At 44.5% G+C, this 27,040-nt stretch overlaps 1 protein-coding gene across 4 annotated transcripts in view; it reads left to right on the forward strand.

The window, feature by feature from the left end:
• Window positions 1-1,206: 1,206 nt before the first annotated feature.
• The window catches only part of BEND4 (BEN domain containing 4), a 62,560-nt gene continuing 36,726 nt past the window's right edge, over window positions 1,207-27,040 (forward strand). For 3 of the 4 annotated variants that reach the window (XR_009503319.1, XR_009503320.1, XM_059923083.1), the window contains exons 1-4: window positions 1,207-1,942; window positions 9,138-9,704; window positions 19,041-19,132; window positions 23,715-23,884. Coding sequence is in view for 2 of the 4 variants with exons in the window: in XM_059923083.1 (XP_059779066.1) it covers window positions 1,459-1,942; window positions 9,138-9,704; window positions 19,041-19,132; window positions 23,715-23,884 (1,313 nt within the window). In the remaining 2 variants the exon portion in view is untranslated. Of the gene's footprint in view, window positions 1,943-9,137; window positions 9,705-19,040; window positions 19,133-23,714; window positions 23,956-27,040 lie in introns of all 4 variants that reach the window. The other variant, XM_059923081.1, reaches the window with a different exon arrangement.

Genomic DNA, 27,040 nt, shown 5'->3' on the forward strand with positions numbered 1-27,040 from the left:
GGAACCTAACTTCAGAGTGGAGAGATGACGGTCACACATCCAGGAGGAGATGTACCCAGAATCCTAACCTGGAGAGTGAAGATTGAAGGCTGGAAAGCACACTAGGGAAGGGAGTATGCTGGTATTGGAGCTGACCTAGGGGAGGGGTGATTTGCTCCCAAAAATGCCTGGGAGAAGCCACGACAGTCCTCTAGATCTGAAGACATCTCTAGCTCATGGGATCCTCCTCCAAACCACAGAGGCTCTTCCCTCATTCAAACAACTACTGAAATTGTGTGTCCTCCAGAAACCCTGGCCGTGTGACCCCAGGTGCAGTGAGGAGCTGCCTGGGCAACGCAGGGAGGAAGAGCTTTCGGCTCATCTTGGTGCTACAAGCACTTACAAATATATATATACCAAATGACATTGTTGAGAGTATCTAATCACCGTCCCAAAAGGAGGTATCAGGTCATATTTTTTCCCCTCAATTGCACAGAGTCTACGTGCTACGAGAAGTGTGAATTTGAATATCTGAGTACATCTGTGCAACTCAGCCAGACACTCTTGAGTGTCTGACTTTGGGTAATTGCCTCCAAGAGCCTCGGTTTTCTCATCTGTAGAATGGGGACACTGGTTCTGTTACGCCCTCTAGGGGTCCTGTAGGGAACTAACTGAAATAACGTGAAAGCCCGATGCTTTGTGTGCTCTGAGAACAGCATAAGCTCGAAGGCCAGGAGCCGGGTATAGGCAGAAACCCCCGGGCCCGCAAACAACTCGCAGCGACCTAGGTCAAGACTTTCTGAAGATGTTCCTTTCAGAAGGTTGGGGGAGCAATTCCCCATCCACAGAAGAACGGGTTGTAATATCTTCCCAAGGCGCACACGCACTCTAGCTACCGCCCCGCCCCTACTACTACCAGCCCCTCAGGTCAACCCCGAGAGTTCGGGGTCAAGCAGGCGGCGCCAAGAGCTCTTTCCTAAAACTGAACCCCGCCCACAGCAGCAGGAGCCTCAAGTGCACGTCTGGGGCTCCGAAGTCTCGTCCCGGCCGGAACCTCGCGCTGTTACCAGGGGGCCCTCCGGGTCCCGGCTCATTCCTTCCCTTCCCCCGTCGGAGGCGCACACCCGGCTGGGCAACCACGCGGGCGGCATTGGCGGCGCCAGGCCCCGCCCCCGCCCCCATTATCATTAGCAGATATAACCCTAAACACTTGCTCTTTACCTCCTTTCTCCCTCCAGGCATTGGTGAGGCAGCCTGTCAATCAGCGCTCGGGCGGCAGCCCCCCGCGCAGGGGCTCGGCGATGCCAGCCTTCGCGACAGGCGGCAGTGGCGGCGGCGACGGCGGCCACGGCACAGACAGCCACCCTCCCACACGCGCGCACTCGGGCAGAGCCGGCGGGCGGGCGGCAGAGGCACCCTCGGAGCCCGGCGCCGGGCGCGGAGGGGGCGTGCGACCCGGGACCTGCCCAGAGGCGCAGAATGGAGGAGGAGATGCAGCCGGCGGAAGAGGGGCCCAGCGTCCCCAAAATCTACAAGCAGCGCGGCCCCTACAGCGTCCTCAAGACATTCCCCAGCAAGAGACCGGCGCTGGCCAAGCGCTACGAGCGACCCACCCTGGTGGAGCTGCCGCACGTGCGGCCGCCCCCGCCGGCCTTTGCGCCGCAAGCCGCGGTCTCCATCAGCAGCAGCGAGCCGCCGCCGCCACCGCAGCAGTTCCAGGCGCAGAGCTCTTACCCACCCGGGCCCGGCCGGGCCGCCGCCGCCGCCTCGTCGTCATCTCCGTCCTGCACGCCCGCTGCGTCCCAGGGCCACCTGAGGATCCCAGCGCCGCCGCCCGCGGCCCCCGCCGCGTCGTCGTCCTCATCTTTCGCCGCCGTCGTCAGGTACGGCTCGGGCCCGGCGGCAGCCGCCGCGGGCAGCAGCAGCGCGGGCGGCAACGGCGCCAGCCTGGAGCTCAGCGCAGGTACCAACTCTCGGGAGCAACTTTCCGTCCCGCCACGGGCGGGGGGAGGGGTGGGACCCGGGAAGGAGGAACCGGGGACCGAGGACAGCCTCCCGCGCGCCGAGCTCGGCGGGGGGGGGGGGGGGGGCAGGGGGTGGGAGGGGAGAGCGGGAGGCGCGCAGAGCCGGCTGAGGGAGCATCGGGGCGTCCGAGCGCACCCCCGAGGCCTCTACGCGCCGGCAGCAACTTCTGGAGGTTCACCGCCGCCGCGTCCGGGGCTTCCGATGGCGTGCGCGCCTCTTAACAGGTGGCTCCGCCGCTCGCGTCCCGCTCGGCGCCCGGGGAGCGCGGCAGGGGCGATCTGCGGGGCGGGGGCGGCGCGCGGGCGGGGAGTGGGGGCGGGACACCGTGGGGTGACAGCGGCGGCGGCGCGGGGAGAAGCTGGCGCTACTCTGGCGGTTCTCGGGGATGCCCTCCCTTTCTCCTCCGCTGCTTCACTTTCTCCTTCTGCTTCTTCCCTTTATCTGCCTCTCTCCTCCATTTGTTCTTCCTTCTCTTTTTCCCTTCTCATCTGCCCTCTGGTCCTCTTTTTCTCGCTCACTCTGTCGCGGTCACGCGGCTGGCCCTAGGGCTGCTTTCCTGCTTTTTTCCGGGCGAGCGCGCGCTGTCTCTGCCTCTCCTTGACCCCCTTTCCCCGGCCACCCCAGAGTCCCCGCCGGTGTGTGTAGGACGCGGGGCTCTTCTGCAGCAGCCACGCGGGTGGAACTGGCGCTCGCCCCGGCGGCCGCGACTTCAGGGACGGAGACCTCCCGCCCCTCCCCCCAGCCCCGGGAACCCCGGGCGCTCTGGGCCCCGCCGGCTGGGCGCTGCTGCACCGCGGGGTCCCGGGCCCCGCAGAAATGACTGCCTTTCGGGGAGCGCCCACCCCAGGGTACACGACTCCCGAGAAAAACCGGCTCTCCAGCCCGGCGGCGGGGAGGGAGACGGGCTGGTGGAGAGGTCACAGCCTGGGGCCTGCGCCCGAGTGTGCTCTCTGCTACCCGAGGACGCGCAGCCCCGTGTATCCCGCCGCACCGAACGAAAAGTTCCTGCTCAGGCCTTTTACGGCACTTTGGAGCCCCCCAAATTCTGCATATCAGTGAATCCACGGCTTCCTTTTTTCCTAATGAAAACAGGAGCATTGTCTTGAAATGCGTTATAGATGCCTAAGCTCATGTTCTGTTGTTTGTCAATATTTTGACACAAGAAGGATTGGTTTTGAGAAAGAAAATCTAATTACAGGTTATAAGTGAAGACTTGCTCTGTCACATCCCTCACTGGCTGGGAGATGTTGGCGAGGTTTTTATGTGGATGTCCTTATTGTTTGTGAGGTGTGGTTTTTTTCCTGTATTTTTATTCCGCTGTGCTTTTATGTTCATTGTGAGGCTAGCCTACTTTCACTTTCCTCATTTTTCTTCTGTTTCCCCCCTTCTTAGTGAGGTTTGTGTGCTTTCTGCGCTTGGGGTCTGGTTTTCTTATATACTACTTCTTGTTCACTCCTTTTTATTTCCCGGCTCTGCTTTATCTTCCTTTATCTTTACATTGTTCAGAAGTTTGGGTCCTTTTTCCACATTCTATATTTTGCTTACTCCTTTGCACAGCCTCAGTGCCACCATGTTCATTGGGGTTTTCTCCCTCTTTATCTGCCCAGTTCAGTCTTTAATCTCATCCTGCTTTCTCCTTTCAGTCTTTGCTGACTGTCGTTCTTTCTGTCTTTTACTTTTTTTAATACAGTATAAATCTGCCCCCTCTCATTTCCATTTTCATCCATAGTTTTAACCTTGCTTTTCCCTGCTATTTTTCCTGTATTTCTTTTTTCTGCACCAGTCACTTGCTATTCTTTCCATGGTCCCTTCTACTCTGGCAGTTTCCCCACTCTTTTATCCGTAAGGAGTTTTTGTTGTTGTTTCCTTCTTACCTTGTTCTGAATGTCCTCTTTCAGTGTTTCTTCTAATGTCCTGTTTAGTTTTTCTCTGTCCCCAGGTGGAATCATATCACTGAATCTGAAGGAGTGGAAAGGGGCTTTTTGATGCCCCTCCAACTCCCTACATTTCTTATTTCCTTTTATTTTCAGTGCTGCTGCTGCTTTTTTTTTTTTTTTAAGAGAGGTCATAGAGAGGTAGGCTTGATAGCCCCAAGAACAGGATGCCATGTGCTTGTTGGAAAGATGGGAATTGAATGGTAGGTTTCTGCCATGCAGTGAGGAAAATGGTCAGGGGCAAAAAAAAAAAAAAAGACCATAGTACTAGACATCATGAATTGTGGTCATACTATTAATCATTGGGGGACAAAGCCATCTCTTAACAGGCACAGTGATGTGAGTGGCCATCAGTGGGACAGTCACCTGAAGAGCTGATTGGCTCTTTGAGGAACTAGTGGTTCCACTTTGAACCAATAAGCATGTGTGTACAGACAGCCATCCTAGCACACTGGGTGGGGTAGGGGTAGGGGTGGTGATTTGCTTGTTGCACCCTCACAACAGTGGTATTGCAGGGTCTCAGGCCACCTCGTAAACTGAAAATAGTCAAAATGTCGATGAGATGAAATGAGTCAAGGATGGAAGAGAGATAACTGAGTGTCCAGAGAAAATGCAGTGAAAAGATGAAAGGGTTGAAGTGAACCTTATTTGCCATTAAGGGCCATAAACCATTGAGAGGAGAAATACATGATTAAAATAGATTTTTCAACATTCTTATAAAATCTCCTGAAGAGTATAATTTTCCTTAAAAGCGGTAATATGCCATGGTTCTAAAAGCATATTTTTCCTCTGTGGGAGGCTTAGAGTTAAAACCACGTAGATCTTGATATGCAGCCTAAATTTGGCATCAGGAAATGGGAAATTGCATCTTTAAGCAGAGTACAATCAAAAATGAATTACAATAAATCCTATATAATTGCATAGGTCATTCTCTTTAATGAGATTTTATTAACCTGACTGTCAAGCTTTTGAGTCAGGCAGATATTTTATCTTCTTCAACTGATAAAAGTGTCAGCTATAAACCACCATATAAATATTCATAAATCTACACATCTGTGGCAGCCTATCAGCATCATTCTTTTGGACATTAAAAGCATTCTAATTACTTTCTGTCTAGCAGAGCTGAAATGCTGCCTGTTATAGTATGTGCTTGGCAGGCATGATTGCTTTTGTTTGCCATCACAAATAGCAGCATCCTATTTTATATACCGATGGTCCAGAAAATATTCAGGGATTGACTGAGCAGGATGAATATTAGGAAGCACCATCTGGTTTTGATAGCACCAAGTATATTAACTCATCTGTTAATTTTTGACACATCATTGATTTATTTATTTAGAAAAATTGCATCCTGTTTTGCTGTGTTGATATTTGCCATTAGGAAAAAAAATTGGATGGCATTTTTTTCAAAGACATACAGTAGTTCATTGATTTAAGACAGGGGTGATGCTTCCAAAGATGCTTTCATTTTCTAACTTCTATTTTCTATGCCACGAAGTCCTCTCATAAAAAGAAGTTATATTAATGTTTTAAGGAAATTATCTATTTTGAACTAGTTGCAAATCCTTTGATAGATGTAATATATGGATACATGGTAGTATAGGTCACAAAATTTTTTTTTCTGCTTCTGCATTTTTAATATTAATGTATTTCACCCTTTGTGGGCTAAAATCAAAAGATTACCACTAATCTTGACTACTGTGATCTCCTTCATAGAAACAGAATACTCTTGGGGATCTGCTGTGATGGGCAAATTCCATTCAAGGCTTTACTTACAAAGAAGGATGTTAAAGTAGGGAGCCTGTGTTTCGTTGCTGAGTTCCCATCCCTCTTCTTCACTTATCAGATTTAGGATGGATTAAACCACTTAAATTCTGAAGAATTTCTAGAAATGAATTTTTTAATTACAAAAATAACATGGGTTCGGATTCTGGAATCAGGCTAGGCACAATTTGCAACATGATATTAGATCCCGACAGATTGCGCAATAAAGCAAAATAAATTAGAGAGATGTGGTCATTTTAGAGTGCTTTGTGATTGTGATTTATTAACATTTTACGGTGTTTAATTTTAAAGAAGTTAGGGATAAACTAGGTTGTTTTAAAGCCTCTCTATAAACTGTTGACTTTGTACTTCCTTGCCATCACTTGACTGGAACATTCTGTGCCTAGGGGGGGAAAGAGTTTAAAAATTTCAAAATACATGTTCACACTTTGCTGAGTTAAGAATCGTGGATCAGTGGCCATTCAATCGTGTTCATATGAAAACAGAAATTTTCTCCATTTCTTAGCAATAATGGGCATCGCACAGTACTTGTGTTCTAATTATATTCTGTATGGAAAGCTGAAGCATTGCTGGCTGCAATATGTGTTAAGCGTAAAGATTTGCCATTTTCCACCAAGTATAATAGTAATATTTTTCATCATACTCTTCAATGTATTGACATAAAATACTATTCAAATATAAGGTAGTGAAAAGAAGAGAATTCAGCTTTAGGGCTACAGTTGGCATTTTTACATATATCAGTTCTGAGAACAAATTCAGAATGAAGCATTTGAAAAAACTGCAGGCAAGAACAGTTTTATGATTGTAACTATTCTCTGATATTCTGAGTGCACTTTAATACATTATCTTCATAATGTAGTATATTACATAATGATTTTTTTCTCAGCATATTACGAGTTTATCCTTCAGTTAAGAAAACAAATCATGCTTGTCTCTACATCAGATTTTTTTTCCCTTAAAATCTATACCCTAACGTGATTTATCAATATGATTAAAACAACTGAGCTCCTTAGGACATTGGACAAATACATTCGAGCAGTTCTTTCTAGGCAATTCTGTTTTAGCCTTTCCTTTCATATTTTGTTCCTTTCATCAAGGTTATGTTATAGGTGTATAGGCTGTAAATCAATTGGGACTATTCTGATTAAAATGCAAACAGTAAATACAACTTTAGATCTAGAATGGGATTATAGGATTAAATGAATGAAAACTGCTAGTGTGCTAGAATTGAGAATCCCCAATCAATATCGTCCTTTGATTTTACTAATAAAAGAACAAAAAGCCAGGAGTAAAGAAATGAGAATGCAGCATCTTAAACCTCCCCACTTGTATGGTTCAACTGTTTACTTTCTTGTTTATTCGGTTTTGGTCATTGTAAGATATAATACCCAACTATTTGAAGTCTTTCTCCATTAAGTTTTGGTTCAAATCATGAGCTCAGTTCTTCCTTTCCACCTGGCTGGGGGCGGAGTCATCATCACTTCCGGTGTTCGGTGTGCGAAATACCCTTCCCATATCCACATCCCTTTTTCTCCAAGGCAGCAAGCCGACTTTATCTTGGCTGCTCCTTCAGCCAAGTTCCCAGCCCATCAATCAGCTCTAGCCTAAAACTATACCTGGTATCTAGTTCTTTCTTTAGTACTCAAAATAATCGTGTAAAAAATAGGCCCGTGCCTAATATTTGTGGGATTCAGGGTAAAGGTACAAATGCTGTAAACTAAGATACTCTATTTATTTATAAGAGTCCCCACATGTATTCAGTAAATATTTCTTGAGATTCTGTGCTGGTCCTCAAACCCCAGTCCACTCATGGAATATACAGTCTATAAATCTCTCCTGAAGTGAAAAGAACTGGCCTCTGTGTTCTGACTTATCATTTTTCCTGAGAGATTTAGGAATGGGAGCATTTTATAGATTTGGGAGATATGAGAGGTGCTTCCTATATGCTCTGGGCTTTACGTACATTCTTATTAAATAAGTGAACTAGGAGACTTGTACCCCCTTCCCCTGATATCTTAGTTACTTCAGGAAGAACAGTAAGAAAAAACAAAGTAGAGGATGAAGTACCACCTGGAGGTTTCTGAAGGTTGGTTTCGTTGGTCATCATCATGGGTTTTCTAGAGAAATCAGTTTCTTAATCACAACTATTCTAGTTTGTTGTAGAAGCCCTCCAGCATCTCACCACTTTTCACTTTTAAAGGTTTTTTTTTTCCCTCAGAAAAAAACACAGCTAGTCAACATTTCCAGAGATAGCAAGGGACTAGTTACATTTCTATCATAAACAACGGATATCGGCATCTAGAATCTACAATATTTTGTTTGTTGCCATTATTCCACGTAGGGTGGGAGAGGAAATGAGAGGTACCCTGATAGCTCTATATAAGCCCTAAAAAAGTTCTCTCTCTCTCTGTGGGTAGTTATTGATATAAATAGCGCGTTCTGGGTGGGGGTCCAGAAAGAAGACAATGTTCTTGTGACATTTACATTTAAGGTGAATTTTCAAGCCCCTTAGACTGACAACGTTAAATCACATTTTCACGACATTGGGTTTTTTCTTTCTTTCTTTTTGAAGTGAACCGATTGTTTTCTGTTTGCTTTTTGCTTTCCACTGAGTGACAGTTAATATGCTTTAGAATACATCTGTGGAAACTAACTGGCACTCCCAGCACATACCATTTAAGAGATTTGGTGGGAGAAGCCCTGAGAAGAGGCACTATTGCTTTTCAGATGACGCTGCTATAGATCAAGCTAAACATTGGCCTTGACAAGAAATCTATGTTAGCAGACAAAGTAAAAGAATGGTGAACACAGATGTTGGATGACACAGTCTTGCTTCGGGGCTCCTCATCGTTTGCCTTGTAGGCCCACTCTTTGTTTTACCTTAGACGTTTAGTGAGCTCCTCAAAAAGACTTATCGTTCTTCTCCATTTTGCATCTGGGAGCAACGTACTCTCAGCAGGGATTGTATCAGCTGATTAATAGCAAGGGCATGAGGGCACTCCAGAAATAGACGTAATGATTGCTGTAAGCCCTCCTGTCAATGAGGAGTTGAGTCTGCAGGGCTGGCTCGATTCATTAGAGTGAGGATATTAATGAAGCCAAAGGTGTTAGTTCAGACCTGTGCAGGCCAGTTAATGCCACGGAGAGGGAGTCTCTATCCGGTGCCCCAGTCTCGCATTCCAGCCATTTCCCAGAGTCAAGTTAGGGGTATAGCTCATCAGGCACCCCACCAGCCACAGAGCAGCAGGAAGCTATGCGTCCTCTTAGAAGTGGATTCACCATGTCACCTGTGTGTGTAGCAGAGAGTAGAAGTCCATGCTTTTGACATTTTTTAATGCTAAACTCTAGATCGAGGACCTTACTTGTCCCTTGTCTTGGCTGTCAGTCTCTGATGTGTCTTCTCTTGTATTTCAGAGAGTCGTATGATCTTGGACGCCTTTGCTCAACAATGCAGCCGAGTCCTTAGCCTCTTGAATTGTGGAGGAAAGCTTCTGGACTCCAGCCATTCTCAATCCATGATTTCTTGCGTAAAGCAGGAAGGCTCAAGTTACACTGAAAGACAGGAGCAGTGCCCTGTTGGCAAAGGGGTCCACAGTCAGACCTCAGACAATGTAGACATAGAGATGCAATATATGCAAAGGAAACAACAGACTTCTGCCTTCTTGAGGGTTTTCACTGACTCCCTGCAAAATTACCTGCTCTCCGGGAGCTTTCCGACTGCAAACACCTCCTCGGTCAGTGAGTATGGCCACCTGGCGGATGTGGATCCTCTAGCAACGTCCCCCGTGCACACACTAGGTGGCTGGACCTCCCCAGCGACATCTGAATCCCACGGTCACCCATCCTCTTCTACGCTGCCTGAGGAAGAAGAAGAGGAGGAAGAGGAGGGCTACTGTCCTCGATGCCAAGAGCTGGAGCAGGAGGTGATTTCACTGCAACAAGAAAATGAAGAGCTCAGAAGAAAGTTAGAGAGCATCCCAGGTACCCTGCCCTGTTACTTGCAAGCCACCTGCAACTCATTCCTTTCCCGTGTCCCGTCTGCATGTATGTATGCATGCGTGCATGTATGTGTGGCTTTTTGTTGTTGTTTGGGCCGGCGATGTAGAAAAGTTGGAAAAACAGGCATGCACAGTTTTAGCCTACCAGTGCCAAACAGAAATTTCAAGATGAGCCACTAGCCTTGTCCTATGTTTAAGCCACAGTCTTCTGGGGTGTAGGCCTGAAAACTCCGGTCCTATTAAAAGATGTCTCCACTGATACAAAAGTGATTCCTAGATGTAGTGCAATGAGATTGAAATAGGCCAGGTGCTGTGAGCTTGAATTTTCTTCAAAAAGTGACCCTGTTCCTTTAAAATGGCTTTTGTATTTTTAAAGACTTTGATATATGTGTTTTATTAGTCCATGATAGAAATTAAAATGAAATGATATCTACAGAGGCAGGGCTCAGAGAACAAATGGTCTCTTCTCTTCCACTAATTTCTCCCCTTTCTTGTTAAGTTTCAACAGGCATGGTCTCTTTTTAGCATGCAAACTCCCCCTTAAAGTTAATATGCAACTGTAAACTAAAAGGAGTAGCTCAAAGACAGACCAGTTATCAGGCTGGTCACAAACTAGCTGTGCTCCTGGCTAAACATGAGGCGTTTTACCGCCTCGCAGAGACACTAGATCTGCAGAGTAGTAAAGTCATCTTTATGGCAAGATCTTCTCTGGGTTGCAAAGGCATTTTTTCCCCTATTTGGAATGCTCCTGATTTTGCCTATATCTTTGAGGTCATTCCTGCATGTCTGTGGCTTATAAAAGACATTAAGACCTTTTTAATCATGCAGCCCATTGATAAAAATTTTTGAGCGTGTATCTACCAATGTACACATTCATTGGTTATTTACATACATATACTTGCATACTAATATGTTCAAAATAAAGCATACATAATATATTTAAAATTTTTAAGGCTGATCCATAAATAGAAATAGAAATTATGTTCTTTTCCTAACTCGATGTCTTTGCACCACCCAAGTTGGCAGCTGATGTAAAAAGAAGGAAGTGTTGAAGAGAGTTACCCATTTGCTTATTAGAATTGCCAAATCAGAAATTTATTTTCCTTCTGTCCTTTCGTTTTAAGAGAATTGCCCAAATAGAGCTGAGGTTTGGCTCAGAATGTTTTGGAATTAGATTGAGTGCAGTTGCGGGAGAGAAGCAAGAGGTGAAGTAAATCCATTCTCTGTTGTTACATTTGAGCCCTGGGGTTAGATGCAGTGTCTTGGCGTTTTCCCTGCCAGGCAGGATCTGACTGCAGCAGAGGGACGGGCAGGACCCAGAAGAATGCAGTGGAACCAGAGCGCTACTGGTTTCTCCAAGTCAAAGAGATACGGGTGCAGCTAACACACTGGGATTTTACAGCTTTCACAGTTTCATAAATTATGTTAACGATTGGTTTTACCCCCAAAAGGGTATGTTGCATCTTACTCCCCACTCCTCCTCTTTCATTAGGGGAGAACATAGTGTCCTGGAGATCAGCCAACTGCAGATCCTTACATCAGCCGTTCAGAACTGTGGGGAAGAGTTTCAGAGTGCAAGGACAGGTGATACAAATGTCCAGAGTATTATTGCCTCATCCCTAATCGTAAATATTTGGTGAGCCGTCTGTCGTTGGTAAACTTACCAAGCAAATTTGGGGTTCAGTCCACCTCTTGTTTCCTGAATCTGTGCAGATGAAATGTCTGTGTCAGGGATAACTCATTGCTGGCCTGCCCTAATCATTGTCCTTCTCTGCTTCCCAGAAAGACGAAAATGCTGCAATTTCTTGAGTCCTCTTGATGGTCAGACATTGAATGACAGTTGTTGAAATTAGGCTAATGATCACCACTGTTACTGTAAACATTCCACCACTGTTACTGTAAAGAGTCCCCTCCATGAACTTGAACCAATTCTACGTGGAGAGCCATGATTGCTTTAAATAATCCATACTGAAATTCAACTATATAGATGAAAATCAGTTTGTCAATTATGAATAGAAAAAAAAATAGTGTGAAATGCAGGAAAGATTAGCTATTTGTGATTACTTAACTCATGGATTCATTACCTAGGGATACCTTAGTATTGGGCGTCAGGTTGAAAGTGCCCCTCGAGATGAAAGACTTGAATCAAAGAGAGACATCACTGCCCTCTTGCCCTCCTCGCCTCCCAACCTCCACCTTCGGCTACACAACAAACCAGACTGTGGGTGGTCACCCAAGAATCCACTTTGGCATTCTACGAGCTATGCATTTGGTGTGGGCGGGGCCGGGGGGAATCTGTTACTTTTATCCATATGAAGAAAAGTACAACAATAATACTCTGGTTTTGCACATAACAAGAATATTTTGCAAGCGGTAACATTCCTGTGAGATTTGGGATCGATTTTCCCTAAGCAGTATCCGTGCTTCCCAATGATCCCAGTAGGCCTCTGTTATCCTAGAGGCCGTACATTTCCATAGAAGGACCTGGGGCTTTCTTCCTGTAGAATCTGCCCGTATGTTGTAAGATCCCTCTTCTTACAGCCAAGCAGGATGGATGAGTACAAAGGGGAGAGGAGCATGCAGCAGTTAGCAGAGGAAATAAGGTGAACAAGATGATGGGGGCACCTGCAGTGGGTCAGTTCCGGGGCAGTGTTCCTCAGGCACTTCCCTCTCTCTCCAGAGTCAGGCTGTTGAGCAACTCTGAGATTCCAGTTTCTTTCTTTCTTTTTTTTTTTCCCCCCCCTGAAATAAAGCGTTTATACCTGGGAGCAGTTCTTGAACTGAGAGTTCAAAAGAAATGAGCCTATTAGTCTACAGGAAAAAATGCTTTCACTTGGGCAGCTGTAAAAGGGGGAAAGGAAGGTGACAGCCCTCACCGAAAGGAAAGAGACTGGGGAGGGGTATTCTTTCTGGCACCACCCGAGAGGGCCTTTGTTTATTGTATTATTTGTGAAACATTCAACAAAGTCTTATTGATTATCAACTACATGCAAACAAGGGGCTTCTAGAAAGTGCTGTCTAACTTACTTTCCAGAGTTAGCTGCAGATATAGGCAATTAAATATTTTATCCCAGGAAATAGCATTAGCACATTTTCTTTTGCATTAGATTATCACACTAGAAAATAGTCTGTTTAAAAGTATAAATTTTTTAAAAGAAAGTGAAAATAGGTTAAAAGAAAAATAAGTCACGAAAGGAAGACATTTGGATCAGGAATACAAAGAGCTGAGAGGTTATGAAAAGAAGAATGGTGATGGGCAAACTTCTCTATGGAGAAGACATCAGGTTAGAGTAGTCACATTTATTTAGAAAGCTTGCAGTCAGCACTGGGTGAAGAGAACTCATAAGGGAGGGTGGATATAAAATACCATATTTCATCTAATTTAAGCCCCCATTGAATGTAAGACACACCAACACTTTATGTTCCACTAAGAAAGAAGAAAAAACACTGCAGATCGTAATTGCACGTTATAATTATCTTTGAACACCAAGTTCAGAGATTTAAAAATATGATAAAATGTGGGTGTTAGAAATATAAAATACTGTATGGTAATTAAAAAATCACTTCCACACTACTATATATAAAATAGATAATCAGCGAGGACCTACTGTATAGCACAGGGAACTGTACTCAATATTTTGTAAAAAGCTATAAGGGAAAAGAACCTGAAAAAGAATATATTTTTTATATATATATATAAACTGAATCACTGTGCTGTGCACCTGAAACTAAGACAACATTGTAAATCAACTATACTTCAGTAAAATTTAAAAAATAATAACTTCCAAAGTAAAATAATTATGACACATTAAAAATACCTTGAAGTTTTCTAAGTGCCAAATATAGAGAAGATATACTTATTGTTGATATTATTAAAGAACTTTCTACTTTCTAAAAAGTACGTTTATGATCATCTCAATTTATCTTCGTAACTCCAAACAAAAATTAATATTCCCATTTTACAAAGAGGTTGCAACCTTGGACAGGTAAAGTCTGTGGCAGACCTCAGATTAGAATCGAAGCCTCTTGACTCCAGAGCTAGTTTATTACCCTCTTCCACCCTCAAAATGTAGTCAATTCTCATTATTCTCAGTCGTTCTATTCTGTAAAGTCACCGTGAGCACTGAATCAGCAAGGCATTACTCTGAGGGGAAATACAGACCTCGGTTCCCGAGAGCCTCTGGTCGCAACATTTTCGTCAGCCAATCACAAAACCTCGTTTTAAGTATGTTTTTGTTTAACGAGCCCTTATTTAGTATATAGTATTAGTTGGTTAACGTTGAATTCACAGCCAGCAACGCTGTGACTCAAGCCTGAACAAAGCTTATCTAACACGCATTTTCCCCTCGAAGCACATCCCAGCCTTGTGCTCAGGAATACTAGACACCACTTCAACTCTGCGTTTGGGGCTCCTTTTAATCAGCGTAATCACCAAGCAGAAGAAGCACAAAAATGCAAAAACCGTGGCACTAAACAGAACATGAAAAGAACCCTTGTTATCGTATGAGGACTGAAACGAGCAGGCCAAGTGTTAACCTTGTTCAACCTCAGCTGGAGTGTGTGATTCCAGAAATGCAGATTTCTCAGTGACCAGCCAAAGTCCGCAGTGACCGCAAGAGCACCCCAAATACAGATTTGACCATTACAAATACATTTTAGCGAGTAGGCAAGTTTGCAGATCCAGAACCTGCAAATAATGAGGATCAACTCAGGAGGCTACAAACTAGAGAATTCACCTTGGATCACGTACGAAGTGCTGATCCTAAGTAAGGATAGTCTATGTACGAAGATTTTAAAAAGATAAATCAGTGTCGGTTTTTGGATAAGTAGTTTTGTAAGAACAGAAAGCCCTTGGAGTAAGCGCAGTGTCGCAGTGCTAGTGCTGTCCCGTGCTCGTGCCACCCTCCAGCCCACGTGCCCAGGAGTGCCCCTGGGAGAAGGCTCAGGTCGACTTCCGGTCCCCAGAAACATATCGACCATACTTAATGTGCGCGTTCTAAGGAGAATGAACGTTCTGAGTAAGAAACTAGAGCAAGTGATAGGAACAGAGAGCAATAAAGGATTGAGTTCTTTTACTCAGAATTTGGTAAAAGTCAGCACAACTGTTGGCGGTAGTTGTGAGGCTGAGAGACCCAGAACAGCGTGGGCTGAAGAAAATGGCCCTGGAGTCAAACCTGGGTTTGGATTTCTGCTCCTGCCGCTTGCTATCGGTGGTTTTAGGCAACTTACTTAACCATCCTGAGCCTCGGTTTCCCCTTCCTGTAAGGTGAGGTTGGTAATACTGGAAGGCTGGAAGTATTAAGTATTAAGTTCGTTAAGTAGCAGCTGAGCGCCTGCTAGGTGTTCCAGGAAGCACTCAACACAGAGCACCCTTAAGAAACAGAGAGGGACCTGGTCCTGTGCTTGATCGTACAGAAATCTTAAGTGGTTTTCTCAGATTGTTGGCGGTGGTCTTACCTTGTAAAGAGGTCAGCATTCAGTTAGTTACCCAGGTTGGGAGCCTCAGTTCCATCCGTAACCATCTCTCTCCCTCCTTGATGTCAGCCTCCTCTCCTCTGGATTCCACCTCGTACATACCCACCGGTGTGGGGCCCTCCTCCCTCTCCCCACTGCTTTCATCCAGGCCTGTCTCACCCCATGGACTCTTGCGATAGCCACTCAACTCCCCCAGACGCCAGGCTCTGCCAACTGAAAAGGCCCACGTCACCCACTGCTGAAAATCCTCTATTGGCCCATGGAGTAAATTCCAGCCCCCTCAGTGTGGCATGTGACATCCTTCACTGCCTGAGTCTTCCTGTTCATTTTTGGAGACTCGCCCCTCAGTTCCCACCATACACCGAGTGTTCCAACCCCTCTGGACAATTTTTGATTCCTGAGCCACCGTGCACTTGCTTCTGGTCTGCCCTTAACTCCTGCTGTCCTTCCAACATACCCTCCTTTTCCCCACTCGAGAAACTCCTACTCATCCATCAGTACCCAGGTCAGGTGACACCCCTCCATAACAAATCCCTCCCCCAGTTCCCAGGCAGAATTAACCACTTGCTGTAGTACATCATGCTTGCTTCTGTTGAAGTCTGTACCAGGGCCAGTTTTTACTCCTTGTGTGTCTGTCTCTCCTGGGGTCTTGATACGAGGAGAGGCAGGCTGTGTAAGGTCCTTGAGGACAGAGACTAAGTCACAGTCATCCTCATAACCCCGATTCCCAGCCCGGTGTCAGGCACGTTCCGTTGTAGCAGCTACACACGTCAATTAAATTAAACAGAGACAGGACATTGTGATAATCGAGAATTACCATGTGTCTGTAGGCTGAGTAACACTTAAAGCTCATTGTTTATTTCTAGACATTCACAATTGAGGAACTTATACTTTACGGAGACGATATGAATAGGACACTTGATGATATAAGCACACAGATGGCATGGTCGTCAGAGGACAGTCAATAATTTCAATCTCCCTATAAAATTGTGTGTGGTATACTTTGAGGTAAATGTTTTGAGTCTTTAAAAAACAATTACAAAGTAGATTAAATAATGCTTGAGGAACAAGAAGAGAAACTGATCAAGATGTTAATGCAATGATCTGCCAGGAAAATTAGGTACCCGAGACCCAAGCACCCTTAATATGGGAAAAAAACAGAATCAGAGCAGTTCTCCTTGGAAGGCCCTTACTTAAGAGTCTCTCAGACAATACAGCCGCCAACTGTGCAGAGTCAATTCAGTAGCTAAATGCGAGCCTTGTCTTCAGTCTTCCTGGCCTTCAGCCTTGTGTCCAGATACCACCCACAGGACCCACTTGCCTTCAGGAGAGCCTTACAGCCAGTAAAGGCACATGAAATTCCACTTTCTTCCAGCGTGTGTGCATCAGCCGGCCTCGCTCAAGGGCTTAGCACTGCCGCCTAAATACTGGGGGTGTAGAGATGGGAGAGTCGTCCTCCAAGCCCTTCCAGGGCTATACAGGCAACACTGAAGGTCATATATAGCAAAGGAAGGGGAGATAACAGTCATGGAGACATTCTTCAAACAACTTTTAAGTAGTTGTAATCCATGTCCACTGTAGAAATTTTTTTAAACTGGTTTTTACAAGGATGATAAAGGATAAAGGTAATAATAACTGCCCTAATTCTGTTACCAAAATATAATCATTTTTAATTACTAACACTTTGGTTTATTTCTTTCCAATCTCTTCTCTGTGCACATAATTATTTTTAACATGGTTGAGGTCACACTGAATATTCAGTTTTGTAAGCGTTTTTGTGCTTCACTTAAACATTTTTTCCCTAAACATGTGTAAAATATGGATAAAGTATCAGAAGAAGTTTCATTCAAATCTTAATCAGTCAGTGAGTATTTACAAATTTTACTAAAACTTCCAAACTAAATTCAGAGTAATACCTCTCACATGTCACTTGGAAAAGCAGTGACATATACACAGTTGCATTGCTGCTACCGAGATCCTTCTTTTCAGCAATGTGTAGAAGGGACTCACACACAGAAGTTAAATGGAGTCCCAAAGGCCACATGGGTAATGAAAAGCCAGAACTCAACAGCAAACTTGTTTCCTGTCTCCGTTAGCTTCTCAAGTCTTCTGCTTTTTTCCTGTAATCCGTGCCCATTGCCAGAAGATTCATTCTCACTCACTGTGGCATCAGTAAAGTGGGTTAGGCTGTTTGTTTGTGGAACTCTGGTAATGTGGGAAATTATTGTTTGTCATTCAGTTAACTTGCTCAAACTTTTTGGTGAACATTGCATACCCTAGCAGAAATGGTGTGGTTTAGAAAGTGGATTTTCTAGCTCTCAGCGACTCAAAGTCTCTACTCAGCCATACCCAGGGTGAAAGTGTCTGTCGGAACATAGAACTGTTGGCCAGTAAGTGCGCCCCTTAAAAGGAACTTGGGCAAGGTCTGGAAAAATTATAAATAAAACACAGGGTTTAGTTACATCAGGGTGGGCTCTAAAGTGGGTTAGTCTTTCAATAGGATGATGAAATTAGAGGTACTTGATAAGTTTTATTAAACTTTGGTTTAATAAAAGTCCTACTTCAAACTGATACATACGTGCCTTCTTTTTGTTGAAGGCACAATCTTGTGGTTGTCCCGAAAATGCTTCTTTAATTTGAAGAATATATTCAAATGACTATACAAGAGTGACCTATGACACAAGTCTGTAAGACACAAATCTATAAGGATGTTATTTAAGAAAATATTTTTTGGCAAGAAGAAAAATTTCCTAACCTACTTCTACTTCTTATCATTCAAATTCTTCAAAAGGATGTTTATGTAGTTTTTGATTTATGTTGCAATGTGATGTCACCTGAAAAACCCAGAGCTATTAGCAGGGGATAAAGATAATTTCAGTTTGCTCTCTTAAAAAAAAAGTGCTGAGAAAAACGAAGTGAAGAAAGCTCAGTGGTGATACTTTAAAATTAGGGTTTAGGTTAAATATTTATTATTTTCTTCAATGTGACAAAAACATCTTAAGAAAACACACAGCCAAGACAGATAATGGCAATAATTCGTATCAGGTTATTTACTAAGTTACCAAGACCTTTAAAAGCCATTAGTTAATACTCTGGAAAGGGCTCTAATATAAATCTTAAAATATAAGAATTATTTATGCAGTGGTATAAAAAAATGTCAGACTCTATGTTGGGTTAACATCTGTTCAGTTTTATTGTGATTATTCAGTGATTCTGTAAGACTGTGCCTCACAAAATATAGTGCAACAGCTAATGAAATACATAATAACTGAATCTGAATTGGACCAGATCAGGTGAGTTTCTGGAGAGGGGAGAAGTGAGACACTTACCGGAAAAACTACATGGTCAGGTGTGTCTGTGTCAGGAAGCAGGTCTAAAGTGCATGGCTTACTGCTTTACTGAAGAACTAGGAATGAATGGCACTACAAATGAGCATTATATCATTGATCTAAAACCAGTGAAACATAAGTTTTCAGCAGTTTAATTTTAAAAAGTACCATCGGGTGCTAATGTTACAACTTGAGTCAAAGAAGACATGTCTCTTCTGTGAGTTGTTCAGTGTGATATCATTATTATTAACCCAAATTCATCTTAGAGTAGGTTTGACTTGAAAGTTTTCAGTGAGCTGTGCTGAGCCTAAAAATTCTCCCCGAACTGTAGCATCTGTTCTGTATTTACAAACTGAAATAACTACGGATGTCAAATGAGAGAAGATTCTATTTCCTTTAGAAAATGAGTCTTTTTTTTTAGAAGTTTGCATCAAAAATCTTTTTAAACCTTAAAGCTTTTTATTTTCCCGGCACAAAATAGCTAATGTGCAATTGTTGCAATTTCTTCTACCCAGTGCCCTGCCAGACCGTTTTAGACTACCTGAAGACGGTGCTTCAACACCACAACCAGCTCATGATCCCACAGCCAGCCGACCAGCCGGCCGAGGTAGGTCTCATTCCATTTGGAATTTCCTTAAGATGAAGAATCTTGGTAGTTTGCCCATGTATATGTACACCAGAACAGATTGGCTAGCAAAATACATGTTTGACTCTGAGGTTTATGGGTGAGTATACATCCTGCGGAGAAAGATCATGCATCATGAAGATTGAACTCTGTACTCTGAGGGGGAGAAAAAGAAACAGTTTAAATCCTGTGGGCAAGTCTCCCCCTATTCTTTTGGCACAGAGAACCCACCTGCTGTTCCCTCAGGCAGAGCCAGTGTTTGTTCCAAGTCTTCCCACCCTGAAAATCAGCCCTCCTTTGATTCTCCCTTCGTCCCTCAATGATTATCTTTTCTTTCCCCTTCCATCACCCGAAGCATCCTATCGGCACCTTCATCCTACACCACGACACATCCCGCTCCTTGAAGGCTGGGCCCAGGTCTCGTCCCCATTGGCATCCCCAGTGCGTGTCATCGAAGGCATTTGCTGAATGGGGACCTCATTCTTCTGCGTGATTAAACACTTGAAAGACTGGTGTATATTCATTGCTCCACTCTCAGTTCTCATTTGCTCTCCCCTGCCTCCGTAATCCGGCTCCACCTCCACTACTCAGCGAATGGTCTGCAAGAGCCCCCCACCCTGCTACTCTCCCAGTTGTCCCGTCCAGGGGCCCATTTTCCAGCCCTCGTCATCCGCAGGGCCTCACCCCTCCTCCAGGTGCTCCCTTTCTCTGGGCCTTTGTGTCAGGACTCCCTTGTGGTTCCCCATCCCTTTCTTATTAAGCTTTAAGGAGTTTTCCAACCACTGTCCTCTGGACTTTGATCTTTCATCTCTCCACTGCCTTTCTCTGCTCAGTTACATTCTCTCTGAACATCAACCATGTGTGGGTTAGCGAGTCCCAAATCTAGATCTAGACCCCAGTCCCCAGGACTCGACTCCAGACCATTGTGTCCTACTGCCTGACCCGTGGAACTCACAATGCCTCCTCTGAATACCCACCCTCACTCCTGTTTCCTCTTCAATAAAAGCAGCACCAACCCTGGGCAGAAACTTTGGAGGCATCACAGACTCTTCCTCTTCCTCATTCCTGACGGTCACGTTGAATAGTCTCTTCTCTCTAGTTCACTCTCAATCACATTTCACCTGGGCTGTTGCAGTAGATTCTTTCTTCTCCGTGCTCCACACTGGAAAGTTGTTTTTCTAAAATACAGATCCAAAATAAATATCACATGCTTAAAATCCTTTGCTCCCTAAAATAGGGTCCACATTTTTAAAAATTTTTTTTAACTGACCCCTCTTTTAAACCCAAAGTCTTTCCAATCAGTTTCTTTTTTTTTTTTTTTAATTTATTAATTTTATTTGGTCGCGCCGGGTCTTAGCTGCAGCAGGCGGGCTCCTTAGTTGTAGCTCGTGGGCTCCCTAGTTGCAGCATGGGAACTCTTAGTTGCACCATGAATGTGGGATCTAGTTCCCTGACCAGGGATCGAACCCAGGCCCCCTGCATTGGGAGCTCGGCGTCCTACCCACTGTGCCACCAGGGAAGTCCCGGGTCCACATATTTTAGCTTGACATTTCTATTATACAAAAAGCACATCTGAAAAGCCCACTTCTTCCAGAAGCTCTTCCTAATTGCCACACCCCTCTGTGCTCAGAGAGCACATTGTTCATGAGACTAAATCAGAACTTACTTAAAAGTTAATATACACCTCCGTCTTCCATCTGGATATGATTCTATGAAGACATTAAATAAGTGCTGTTCAAATTGGTTTGTTCATAGGGACTTGACAATAGGTCAGAGTTGGTATAGGTCACCAATACCCTTTTGGTGGCTAATATGAAGAGAATTCTATAAAAATATAAAAATAAGGGAAATATCTACATTTCCTCCAGATAGGGCTATTTAAACCTTTATTACCCATCATCATCGTTATTACTATATTATTTTTATTGTCATTTCAGGCAAATGAGCATCTTCTCAGTCATATTATTCAATCACATTTGATTTCTATTAGCTGTGCTGAAACAGCATGGGTAACCTCATCCACAACACAGAGAGCAGTCTGAGGTGTTTGGGGCTATAAATGACTTTCTCTCTTACTCCTTCCTTCCTTCCTTCCTTCCTTCCTTCCTTCCTTCCCTCCCTCCCTCCCTCCCTCCCTCCCTCCTTCCCTCCCTTCCTTCCTTCCTTCCTTCCTTCCTTCCTTCCTTCCTCTCTCCCTTCTTCCCTTTCTTTCTTTCTTGAAAATGACCTCCAAATGGTATTTCTACATTTTGGAAGAGCTTTTGAGCTCTTCTGTAGGAGTGGATGCTTTCAGGCTTGGAGAGGACACCTTCCCTGGATTGCCAGCTTTCTCATCTCAAGTACCTCCCATCTGGAAATAGCCTCAGCTCTTGTTTTAGGGGCAGCTCTGAATTTGGGGACAGGGTTCCCAGCTGTGCCTTTTGACTTGTGAGACTTTGGGAGAGGATTTAACCTTCTTGGCCAAGCAGCCACGGGCATCCTGGCTTGCCAGATGAGCTCACACACCCGAGGGAAAGCTGTTTTTGAAACATACAGCGTTAGATAAATAAAAGGTTTGAAAACTAGCTGCACAGTCTCCTTTTGTAAGGCTGACAAGCGTACTTACAGAGACAATGACCAAGAGGATGATTTCAAATTAAGGATGGTGGAAGGCCTCTGTCCTCAGTAGCCCTTTTTAATGGCCTCTTGTCTTCGTTGCTCTCCTTAAAGTTCTTTAACTTTGCCAATTTATACACAGTAGAAGCTCTTCAATGTCCCAGTACCACAGAAGTTTAAAGAAAAGTAAGAAAAGTTAAGAGCTCTTCATTGTAGCCACCGGCATTGAGTGTCTGCTCCGTGCCAGCCGCGGTAGCATTTACTGCATCAGTCACCCGATGGTTGTTCATTGCACCTAGTGTATGTCAGGCACTGTTCTTCCTTGCTATCTGCCTCCTCCTCCCCCCAGCCGTAACCTTCTGTTCCTTATCTTTGTGGAGGACACCCCCGTTTCACCTGGGAATCATCTTCACTCCTCAGTCCCCCATACCCTGGCTCAGTGGATTGGTTGCCTGACCACCTCGGTTTTACATCTCTCATCCTCACTTCTCCATCGGCACCGCCCGTCACTCCAGTCGTCCCTCCATCTCTCCCCTCCTGCCATGAAACAGCAGCCTGGGCTGAAGGACCCTTCGGAACCTCTGGGCTCCTGCCCATCTTTTGATCATACATAGTACACAGAGCCAAGGGTTGGTTTATGCTCCCGAGTACTCGTATTTTAAACCCATGATAATTTAGTTCTTACCATGTTATAGATGGGGAAACTTTGGTCCAACAAGTTAAAGTAATTTGCTCAAGAAACGACAAATAAAACCCAGAACCAAGATTTAGTTCAAACCCAGGCTGACTGTAAATTCGAACCACAAACCACTTCCCTCAGCTGCTTCCCTTAAAAAGGACACAAAGTCACACTCCTGCTATTTCAAGGGAGTATGAATGCTGTGGTGATGACTTTCCATGGGTATAATTCAGTCACAGTTTCATAGCCATACCTGCTGCCTCTTTCTTTCCTGTTGGCTCCTATACCGTTTGCCCTTCTCAGAGCTTAACTGAACAGAGCACTTTTTAAAATTAAAACCTATCAGTTCCAAATAGTGCCAAATTTATAACCTGTAGTAAATTTGCAGAGTTGTAAAACTGAGTGAGTTTCCCTTCTTTATTTTGTACACCTTAATTACTGGGGAAGAAGTACATTAAAACTGAGATCATGGGTTAATTAATTTGTCCTGGACTGTAGAATTTTATGGACAACCAGAACTAAAATAATGGTTGTGTAGGTGCAATTGACTAAACATGGCTTATAAATGTTATAGAAATTCCTGTAATTAGTCCCACTGCAACTATTTAGCCTGGGAATTTTATAGCAGGCATAAATTATGCAGGTGAAAAGTAAGAAAAATTTTGAGTTGACATAGTGGCATTTGCAGAAGCTATAATTTGAGGAAACTTGTTTTGCATTATTATTAGTGATTATTTTTTTCTGTTTCCACAGTTTCCCCCTCTTTAAAATTCACTTTTTACTGTTGTTTCCACTGAAATACAATGTCTGTCAGATATTAGGTGCATGAAACACAAAAAAATACCGTATGAAAGTAGCCCACCAGCATCATTTCTAAAAGTACTTAACCGCCAACCAAAGGATGAAGAGACCTGTTTGATCACACTCTTCAAAGTCATTTTTGCATATTTTAATAGATTGAAAAGGAAAGTTACAGGTTATATTTAAATAGTGTTCCCTGTCATTGGATCTTGACACATTTTAACCTACCTGTTAAAATGCAAGTTATAAATAGCTCCTCTTTCAAAGGTGTTCATTATACCTCATTGGCTCTTGTTATAGAAAATGCAAATGTAATTTGAAAAGTGCCCGTTCTGAGTGTGAGCAATTACTTGTGCTCTTCCGTACCTGGTTCATTGTCTGTATAGCCACTTGGTTAAAAAGCACGTTCGCCTTTGAAATGGAGATCGCCTGGGCTACTGGCTGGCCGGCCGGCTAAGTAGGTAATGAGAAAATATTTCGCTTTTCCAGGGAAGCAAGCAGCTGTTGAACAACTATCCTGTCTACATAACGAGCAAACAGTGGGACGAGGCTGTAAATTCTTCAAAGAAAGACGGGAGGCGGCTCCTTCGATACCTCATCAGATTTGTTTTCACGACCGATGAGCTTAAGTACTCATGCGGCCTTGGGAAAAGGAAAAGGTCAGTGCAGTCAGGAGAGACAGGTCCTGAAAGACGCCCTCTGGATCCAGTTAAAGTAACATGCCTCCGAGGTACTGCATCCTTCCACTCAGTGTCCATCTGTGATCTCATTTCACCGCATTGGCTGTGGCTGCCCCGTGCAAGTGTCCAGCCTTTACTGTATTTTGGTTTTTTTCCGCTGAGACGTTATAGGCTTCATGTGGCCCATCTCCTTGGTATCAAGAAGTTCTTTAAAAATTCTTCGTTTGCTTTAGCACTTAATGGCACATAAGCACTGCATAGCACCTCATGTTTCACGCTTTAAGTTCAGATTTTCTTTGCTGCCCGGGAAAGGCAACCTCCAGCAGAACTGGAGCACTGGGGAAAACACAGAGGAAAACAAGCCGAGGAACCTCAAAAATTATCCCAATTTCATTTGCAGCCTATGACGCCCTCCCCCAATCTAGCTACCTTCTCGAGAATACTTGCCCCAACTCCTTAAATGTATTTAGAATTAATTTTCCTTAGGCCTAAAGTATTTCTCGCCCACTCAGATTTTATCCTGTTCGGTTTTTTTAAAGTTTCTGTATTAACAAGTACTACTCAGATAATACCACTTCCTCAGCATCAACAGCTGATTACTTTGCAGCTGATCCACACTGTGGATAGGCCAGGCAGAGGGTAAGGAGGTGTATACGGTTGATTCAGTGGGTGCAAATAAATAAACACAGGCAAGTGGAAACATTATAGTGCCGACAAAAGCGCATTCACACCTGAAAAATCCATATCAGATAGCTCAAATGTTAACCTGTACAGTTCAAGAGTGATTTTATTGGTTGGAAAGACAATAATGATTTACTCTGGACAGGGATCGAAATATTTCCTGGTGAAGAAATCACAGTGAAAAAACCTTATCACTGATAAGGCCTTAGTCATCAGAAGGGACACTCATTCCTGCACCCCTCTGGGCATGCCCACAGTGACCGTCAGCGTGCCTAAGGTGCCTGTGTAGTATTTGTTAGTAGCGGAGATCCCCAGACCCACCCTGAACTTCTGATTCAGTGGGTCTGGGGTGAAGACAGGGGAGGCAAAGCATTACTGCACCTTACGACCACCCCAGGTGATTGATGCTGGTGGCCTAGACTTGAGAAAACCACCTAGAATGAAAACACCAGTATTAACTCAGCACAGGTGTGCTGGAGCACCCCCTGTTGGCCAGTCTGAAAATTCTGCTTACTCAGAGTGACTGGGCGATGGAAATTTCCAGGGGCTGTCTTAGCAAACTAGCCACAGTTTCCTTTATTCCCCAGCATCATCAGAGCAGAAGGAGGCAGCAGAGGCCGTGGTGAGCTTGGGGGCTGTCCTGAGAGCCCGCTCCGCGAGTGCTCTGGAAGTTGCCCTGAGGCTTACAAGGGAATCAGGATAAGGGGCCTCACTAACCTGAGGCTTACAAGGGAATCAGGATAAGGGGCCTCACTAAGGTATCCCTTTCCAGAAATCCTTGTTAAACAATTTATATTTTAACAAGCAAGTCAGTGAAACTGCGGGACTAATATACATCTCAAAGCACTAGTGTCAATGCTGCGGGACCCCCTGTGACACCAACGCAGCCCAGGCTGCCTGACCAGAATGTGTACTCTCCAGCAGGGAGAGCTGGGCAGGACCCACAGGCTTCCACCCGCCCATGGGTGGAGAATGCATAGGCAAGAACTGCTAATTGTGTCAGGGGCAGCTGGTTAGAGCATTTATGTCTGTCCCAAAGGCTGAAATCCTGGGGCCTTCCTGTGACCTAAATGGGATTCCCTTCCTGCAGGTTTATGCTTGCTGACTCCCAGGGTGGACATCCTTGTGGTCAGCAAGATTAGAATGGCCAAGGAAGCCTCAGACAGTTGGACACTTGAGGGATGGAAAGCAGGGTGCTTCGGGGAATGAAATCAAATTCTAGGCTGGCCTGTCCCCAGGGTGGTTTGACCCCGGAAGGAAGGGGGGTCAATGATGTGAGGATGCTTCATACCCGTGTAACAGAATGAGCTCTACTCTTAGCTTGTGGTAGTCTGGCACAATGTTAGGGGAAGTCCTGTTGCAGCAGTGGGTACTGAGGATGGGGAGGAGGTGGGAGGTGTCACACAGCAGCACATTCTTAGAGTGGCCGGGCGGCAGCATCCTCAGCAATTAGCCTTGATTTCCTCTCGTGGATACTTTGAGTCTTTCATTTCTTTGTGTTCATATGAGAGTGGGGAATCTGGATAGAGATAAACTACTTAAACAGTTATTGAATACTTACTGAACACATGAGGTAGGGAACTTGAGGAAGACAGAGAGGAATAGAAAACAGAATGCCTGAATTCTGGAGTTGGTAGCCTGGCTGGAGATGATTTGCGGACATAATGAATAGATGTGAATGCAAGGAAAATAATAGGGAGAGGACTCGATATTTGAGCACTCGTGGTCCCAGAATACCTCCTTTCTCTCTGCTCAGCATTATAATGACCATGACCTAGGTCTGAAAAGCATCCTTCGGTGTTTCCTAGGCCTGTACCCCAGCATAAGCCATCTGGTTCCTGACAGTTTTCCGGGGCGAGGAGCTGAATAAACACAGTTGTCTCCCCAAGGAAGGCCACTAGGGCTGGGACTTAGGCGAGGTGAATGAGTCTCTCACCTCAGGCATGGAGTTGAAGGGGTTGCCCCTGCGTCTCTGCTAAGATGGGCACAGCTCAGTTCATGGGATTTTTCTGGTCCAAGTACTTAAAAGCATCAGCTTCCATGGGCAAACAGGGTCGGGATTTCACAAATAAATTTCAGGCAAATCCATTCCTACAACCAGAACCATTGTCTTGTAGAGGGAGCAGTGCTGGCGAAGAAACGGTGTGTAAATGGCAGTCACCTTGAACTTTCAGTCAGCTGTGAAAAAAAACACAGTTTGACTTAGAACTTTTTCCAGAATGCTCATTTCAGTTTACAGATGTCCATATTAAAATAACTGTGTAGAAACTATACATGTTCCCTGACCCCCTGAGAAAATAGAGGAAAGGTTAATATGAGCTCAACCCATGGGAGGCCGAGTTTGTTTCATTGGAGTCTGAGCTACTTTTTGTATGTTCTTTCTTCCAGGCACGCTAATTGCTTTCTGGTGATATTAAATATTTGGAGGAAAAGTCATCTAAAAAATATTTGTCA

Source organism: Balaenoptera ricei, chromosome 5 (assembly GCF_028023285.1).
Source record: "Balaenoptera ricei isolate mBalRic1 chromosome 5, mBalRic1.hap2, whole genome shotgun sequence".
NCBI lineage: Eukaryota > Metazoa > Chordata > Mammalia > Artiodactyla > Balaenopteridae > Balaenoptera > Balaenoptera ricei.